Source organism: Ascidiella aspersa, chromosome 2 (assembly GCF_963924565.1).
Source record: "Ascidiella aspersa chromosome 2, kaAscAspe10.2, whole genome shotgun sequence".
NCBI lineage: Eukaryota > Metazoa > Chordata > Ascidiacea > Phlebobranchia > Ascidiidae > Ascidiella > Ascidiella aspersa.
In genome coordinates, this window is record NC_139448.1 from 37,852,631 (window position 1) to 37,860,581 (window position 7,951).

A 7,951-nucleotide genomic window follows, 5' to 3' on the forward strand; every position below is an offset into this window, starting at 1 on the left:
CTCACTGGCATCGTGTTACATAGCGCATTTTTTGTTTGTGTATTTTATGTGTTAAATGCTATCCTAGATCAGGTTGTCGGCAATCTTTTATATAAAGGGCTGGATAACATTATGAATTGGTAATTTCGGGCAAAATATACATATAGTTTCAAACTTTATTAACTGAGTTATCTTTAAGTTACAAAACTGTTTCTATGCAACAAAAAGTGTGAGCTGCAAAGTAAATTGTCGTTTATTATCAAACTTCAAATTTTGGTTTTGAATTGCATCGGACAACATTCCAACTGTCGTGGCATTGGCGGGATGGTAAAATTAACTCTGTGGCCTGGATTCGGCTAGCTTGAAATTCGAGCCTAAAAAACAAAATTGGTCAATTGTTTATTCTTTAGGAAACAAAAATCCTGAAAAAACTTTTTTAATGTAAAACCTAGTTGTTTTTAAATGCACAAAAGCTAAAATGTAGCGTGAATAATATCAAAACGCTTTTTGTAATCATGTCATACAACTACAAGCTTTGGTTTTAAACAAACACAGAAAAACTAAAACACCAAGTTTAGCGAAAATATGCATTAATTTGCAGGCTAGTGTTATATTCCCAATTTGCCGGCTAGTGTTATTAAGCGAGCCGTACATGAAAGTAATCGAAAAATAACTTATCTGAAATTATCGTTTACGTTCGTAAGCTGTATTCCACCCTTTTTAGTAATTAATGCATTCGCATTATATAGTTCAGGGTGGTCCAAGGTTTACAGCATCGCGGGCCACAATATTTCTTTGATATACTTGGCGGGCCACATAAAGTAGGCTATATATGCGGCATGCGTGCTAGGAGCGATCAACGAAGCGCTATATATGTCATCGTTCATTTACCTTGAAGTGGCAAAAATAGTACGTAATTTATATAGGCCTAGAGTCGTACATTTTATGTTATATTTACTGGTCCATTAAAAACACGTAAAACAAAAGGCAAATGTGACCTACAAGTTCACAATACAGCCATTTTGGAAAGTTCCATGCAGGACATACTGCTACTTTCAAATCGGTCTAACAGATAAAAAATTAGACTTTCTTGCAACCCCTGAATTAAAACACGGGTTCATTTATTTAATAATGTAACTAGGCCTATAATCAAACAATTGCAATATGCTTGCCGATGATCGTTGGTCAGTTATATTTCTTTGATTAAACCCTCAAGTTTACGTATTACAGTAATTCAACAGTGCTTCACGGGCCACAAAAAATGATGTCGCGGCCACATGTGGCCCGCGGGCTTGGGTTTGGACCACCCTGGTGTAGTTTATAGTGTTTTAATGACTTAAATGACTTGAACTTAAGTCACTGTTTTCAAATGACTTGACTTGACTTAAGTAGCTTGACCAAAATGACTTGACTTACCTCTTGGAATAAGTTAATGTGTCAAATAACTCAGGTTAAAATTAAGTGATTTCATTAAATATTTATTGATAAAATTGGAATATTAACCTGAAATTTTGCATATAAAATAAGGGGAGTTGGCTGTAAGATCTAATTAAGACTTGGACTTGGACTTGTTATTTTCTGCAAAAGGCTTGACTTGGACTTAGGTTATTTTCAAAATGACTTGTTTTTAAATTGCCTTTAAAAAGCTATTCTCCCGCCTATCGCTTTTGAGGAATATAATAGGCGTGACTATTTTTTTAAACTAATAGGGAAACAAACTGTTGCAAAGGTTGAATAGCACATTAAACTTTTCCATTCTTATATTTAGGGTGGATTATAGGTATTTAGGGTGGATTATAGTCACGCTTTTTAGGCTTTACTGAAATCACTCTTAAACTAAATGCTTCTATTGTATTTCTTCTCACAACCTATAACCTGGAAACCCACTCGGTTCTCCGTTAATCATATACTCACGGTTAGTTTTCGACCCAATCTTTTAATTGAGGGAAGAGCAACTATTAGACTGAAGGTATGTGTATGAGCATTAGATAATTTTTAACCAAACAGAGTTACCTTAACTGAAGTTTAACTTTAAGTGGTTACCCCAGGTGTTTAGCGTCAATACTGATCAATGAGGTGGTTCAAATTACCTGTGGTTTTAGGCCTACCTATAAAAATTTGACAAACTTAATGCGTTTTATTTAATTAGAGCAACGAAACTACTTGTCAGAGTATTCGTGTTGAATAACTTGAAGTGAAGATCTGCAGATTAAATTTGACCGGCGGGTCGCATTTTTTACATCCTGCTTTAAATCAACAAACAATATTAATAAAGAGGTTTTTTATAGTGGTTTCCTGTTTTCAAACGGCTCGGCTATTGTTTAAAGAAGGACCAAAAAGTTATTTGTGGTTAACACATTAGTTTGAGTAAAATGCAAATTGTAAATTATAAAGGTGGAATGGCATATTGTGAGATAGGTGACACCCTTACGAGTGGATTGCTGAATATCCACCTTATTTTGGTTTCGTAAAGTAGCGAAATAAAGGAAACAGTCGGAGGCAGACTCGGGTTAATTTTGAACCGACTCCTCAGCCGCACGCTTACAACAAAATACAATGACGCTATAAATATTATAAAAAACACAAAATACAAAATAAAAACATATTTAAGTGATTTATACATACAAATGGTTTATAGATCCAAGCTGTTCTTTGTAAATCACTTAATAGTCAAACGGATTAGAGTGAAGCGGAATTAGATTCCAGTAGTTTGAAAGGTCGTTACTCTCAGCAATAAACCTCCATTCCTTCTTCTCAAAGTTGTATGAATACACTTTCACCATCTGACGACTGCGCGAAAAGATAAAAATGTTGATAAAAAGGAAAAGAAGAAGAAACGTCAAAAAATATGAACGAACACAAGATGTCACTGTCGCGCTAATAATAACAATCAATCTATCCCTGATTTCTTCTGAGGCCCAACCTGTCTATACACAACTTCAATAAACTTCCGAGTTATGACTAAAGGTAGTGATGTTTAATTACATGCAGCGGTTGTGATTATCTATTGCAGTGATAATTACAGCTAGTAAGTTACCTGTTTTTGTGGAGTTTTTTGACAATAAAATGAGAGGTATATTTTCGGGATTAATGGTCAACGAAATTAATAGCCTTACTTTATTTAATTTTTTTGACATTTTGTGCCAATTATTATATCATCTTGGTGTTACGAATTTATTTATTGACTGCAGTTAATATTCAGTTATATTTTCAAAACGAGTATGACTCCATAAAGTTCTTTTCGAGGATAAACAATACTAATGAGTTTTGAGCCTTTGATATAATTATGTTACTCAGGGTTCGAGATCCGTTTTAAGTTTTTCCAAATATAAAAGTTCAATGTTTATGAACAAACCTTGAGTTGACATTAATAGCGATTTATATGAAACATTTTACGTTTTACATTATATTCACATTAACTTCCCTGAAAACATGTGAACATACAAAACTTGCCATATTTGTAACACGCGGCAAATGTATGCGGCCCTTAGTACTAAACATGTGTTGTAGTGTTTTTATTGTTATTTGGCAAATTGCTAAACCCCTCATTTTTTACTATAGTAAGTAAACGCTGCACAATTTAGAAATTGCTTATGATAAACCTGAAGTTTTATCTATTACTATTGACCGAAGTAGCAAAAATACAGTAGAGTAAATCACTTAACATAACAACATCCATCACATTGTTTAACTTTTTAGGTTGAATCCGTACAAATTAACCAACACGAATATCACAAATAGTCACGAAGTTTCTCACCTTCCATATGATACCACAAACTCCCCATGAGCTATGCAAGCATCACGAAATTCATCTAAGTCATCTATTTCAGTGACGTCACTCGAATCACCGATCTGTGGTTCGTACTTCTTCAAGGTCAACTTGGTGACCTCTACAAAGTTAAATAAGTTTTGCAAAACGAACAACTTAAATTTTCACCAAGATACGTAAGCATAAAATAGAGTTTTATTTAAATAGGATTTTGTTTACAATTTTTTTGTGTTTCTGCTTGTTGCGTAGTATGAATACTGTAAACATTTATTTACGTTTTAATATTGTACGACTTATTTTAGGAACTTAGGAAATCTAAACGGGGTATGACTTAATAGTAGTGATGTATTAAACATACCGAGCCTTATCTTCGAGGGTAATAAATGTAGAAAAAATTAACTTACCCTTACAAACGACGTACAACTGATCCTCCATTTCTACCAACTTGACACAACCCTTTGGTAGTTTGTGCATCAATGTTGATGTTTTAGTAACAGGGTCGTATTTCTCACATGTTAGGCTGCCATAACGCAGAGCATATAACATGTCTGAAAAGAGTTGGATGTAATAAGAAAAGAGTTTAAAAGACTCTGTTATTGTCGCCAATATTCCCATAGTTAGAACAATATCAGGTAATTCGCGAATCTTTGTTACAATTTACGCAGCAGAAAATTGAAACAAATGTTGAGGTACATTCAAGTGCAAATTACCTCATATGAAGTGGATGTTACCAAAACGTAAAGGTCTATTCAAATCACAATTTGGCTAAATTAAACCATATAAACGAAAAAGTTATCGCGTTCGTAAAAGTTTGTTTATTACTCATTCTATGTATATGATCATAGGCTAGGCTCGTGGATTCAAAACTGTGTTCTGCCAAATCTATATATTGTAATTTTTAGCTTTTCATAGAATCTAATATGACTGTTCAATCGTAATTATCAACTGTCAAACTGGAAGTTTAACAAGATAAACGCATTGTCTAACTTTTGCGTTTTTTGGAACAATTGAGCTGCTGTTAAATGACTCAAAACTTATTTGTTAATTTAATCTCGATAATGCCAAATACGGCACGTCGCCTCTGTAAGTAAAAAATGACATTTAATAATCGTAATTTCATCGCTAACGCTTAAAAATCAAGTTTCTGAAAGTTACTTGTTTAATGAAATCAAGTTTCTGAAAGTTACTTGTTTAATGACGTAAACTTATGACGTCATCTCTAACAAAATGAATTTTATCCTCTCCCCAAAATCAAAATCCCCCGTCCATTTCCTTATTTGAGTTTGCACCAAAGCCCCACTAAAGAAGTTGCGACCAAGTTAGTGGAATTGGGTTTAACCAGGTAAAAGTGTTGGCAGAATTCTACATTTTTTTAGTTCTCAGTAAAAGTAAGTGAACCAGAAAAGCAAATAATAACACGTTTTCGATAAATTACAAATAATTTACCTTTGCAGGCGACAAGGTCAAGGGGGCCCTTTATACAAGTTTTCATTTTTATCCATTTACTTCCCTCTTCGTCAGGTTTAAGTTTTCTTGCTGTCAACCAGATTTTACTTTTATCATCCTCTGCATAACCACCGAAGACAAACAACTCCCCTGCAGAGAAACGTTTGTACATTTATTTATTGTCAAATGCTTCTTTATGTAAATCAATGAAAGCCTCCTTCAATATTTTACAAATTATGTTTGCACAGATAATTCTGTGCTAAGCTTCTGGTTGTATTATAAAACTTATTATACTTTACACAGAGTTCGATTTTTTTGTGCTGTACGTTTTTTGTGTATTGCTCCCGTTAAAGAAATAATTGGTTTCGTACCGGAATTAGAAATGTTGAAAGTTTAAGAGAATATGTATAGTGTGTAGGTTTTTGCGTATTTAATACAGGGGTGTTCGATTTAGCTTAACTTAAGTACCAACGAAGTGGTGTCTTAGTACTGTTCGATAAAGGCAATCGTATAGTTTAGAAAATAAATACACTTATCTGTTTTTATAATTATATTTAGTCATTGATTTTACTTTAATTATTTGTTTTATTATGAGAAGTTTAAAAGTGACGATCATTGTTTACCGTTAAGAACAGCCACTCCAGCATTGCGCTGTTTCTCATTTAATGAAGGTTGTTTCTCCCAACCCTTATTTGGTGATCTTACATCCAGTCTGAACGCTGAGTCAGTTCTATTTTCCTCATTGCTAGAACCACCGATCATATACAAGTAGTTCTTGTACATTGCAAAACCGGCTTGTCGTCGTGGTTCGTTTAGTATCTACAAGGCAATAAAACATATACAGCAGAAGTCCAAAAAAAGCATTTTTAAAACTTACAGTTATTTCTTTTTCAAATTTTGCATTTACGTCCAACATTTTTAGGATGGTTGAATTTTCATTCATGATCAGAATGCTCCATTTTGTAACTATTTAAAAAAGCTTCGTTTAATCTATTGTATAAAATTTTTCTGGATATTATTGATTCATAATATCAAAAAAGTAATTGAATGATAATAATAATATTCAACAAAATAATTTACCGTCAATCTATGAGCGATGTTAAGGTAATCTAAGCTACTTACGAGGTCCATGTAAATGCTTCAAGTGTTTTGCTATTCGCAGTAGACATTCCTGAAATGACTGAACCAAACTCTTAAAAATGTTAAAGGTAAATTAATTAGAGCGATTTTGAAATATTAAAGTGTTTAATGATTTATTGACACAAACTTGTGTTAAGTTACCTCGCCAGCCAAGTCAAAGCAAAAAAATGAAATGCTTAGTAAGTTTAAATTAATCAATTCAAAAAGTTGTGGAAATAAATGTTTTCTTTCTTCCAAATCGTGTTTGACCCAAGCCACTGTGAATTGAAAAGCTCTCTCTTCACCTTTTGCCTAAAAATTAAATAAAGTAAGTGAAAATTTGGCATGTCAATATTTCTAAAAATTAACTTTAAAAAACAATTACATCCTTCGATTTATATGCTAGAAATTCCTCAAATTTTGTTCTATCCATTGCATTAATGGCCTCAACATCAGTCAACTTGGCAAAGTTATCGGTGATAAATCGTTGGGCTGTTTTTTCCAATGAATCTATGCATAATCGTTTTCCAGTTTTCCAATATTGCATGACGTTGTTGCAATCCAATGTTTCCAGAAGAAATGTGCAACAAAAATTGAGTAAATCTTTCCAGGAACAAGACAATAATATTGGTAATAATAATTTCATATTATAAATCTAAGCGCATATATACTTTTTAAATAGACTGCATTTATTACTGATAAAAACAATTAGCCATTTAAATGTAGATGTTACTTGTTAATTAAATTAAATGTAAATATAGTCTAAATACGGACAAGGGAATTTTTTAAATTCATATGTTTATCACGGTTTTATTGACTAACCTTTCAGTAAAAAATAGTTTGCTGCATTCAGTACATCATCCACATTTTCACGGTTTATTTTGATTTTTCCAGTGTAGGCGAAATTCAATATTTGTTCAAATGTATCAGAGTTTACCGCAGTAATTTCAATCACTTCTTGATACTTTTCTTGCATCTAAATTTCAAAATTAAGCAGCTTAAGAACTCTAAAACACCTCAGTATAATATATTTAGGAATTTACCTCAGCGAAGAATAGCCTGTTAAAGTATTCGGACGAATTTGCAAGAATAAGTTTGTGCACGTAAAAATCCTTTCGATCACATTTTAATCGAATGTCACAGGTTTCGTCGCCATTTTGCCTTTGTCTGAAAAGAGAGCAAAACTTGAATATTTCTAAAGATTTTTCACTTCGTACTAGTTGCAAAGTTACTTACATGTTAAGCTTTTTCATTAGGTCGCTAACATGGCCAGAATCAAAGTCCCTTTCCATTTTTAGGCTTTCGTTCTCAAACTTTTTAAATAATATAAAATGCAGATTGTCTAGTTCTAGAATGTAGATCAGTGGTTCTCAACCTTTTATGATTCGTGGCCATCTTTGATAGGCTCTTAACTCTCGTGCCCCACCCCCTCAGCTCATAAAAATACCTAGCATTGTATTTAATGTGTTTTCACTTGTTTTACTTCTCGTTTTACAATGAAATGCTTGTTTTGCAACTTAACGCTCTTCAAGGAAATATCTGTAGCTGGCATTACAAGTTAGTTGCTCGCCCAACTGCATTTGACGAACACCTAATGATTAGGCGAAGGTTATCGGCCAGTAATCAGTCGCCAGAAAA

At 33.1% G+C, this 7,951-nt stretch overlaps 1 protein-coding gene across 1 annotated transcript; it reads right to left on the minus strand.

The window, feature by feature from the left end:
* Positions 1 to 220: 220 nt before the first annotated feature.
* LOC146165618 (kelch-like protein 28) lies at positions 221 to 7,657 on the minus strand. Its single transcript, XM_083382835.1, has 13 exons — positions 7,550 to 7,657; positions 7,357 to 7,480; positions 7,136 to 7,289; positions 6,699 to 6,916; positions 6,476 to 6,625; positions 6,317 to 6,386; positions 6,072 to 6,160; positions 5,818 to 6,013; positions 5,195 to 5,344; positions 4,153 to 4,296; positions 3,737 to 3,869; positions 2,605 to 2,769; positions 221 to 353 (listed from the first exon to the last, which is right to left on the minus strand). Exons 1-12 carry the CDS (start codon positions 7,603 to 7,605, stop codon positions 2,643 to 2,645), a joined length of 1,611 nt encoding a protein of 536 aa, XP_083238961.1. The 5' UTR covers positions 7,606 to 7,657; the 3' UTR covers positions 221 to 353; positions 2,605 to 2,642.
* Between the last annotated feature and the right edge of the window lie 294 nt (positions 7,658 to 7,951).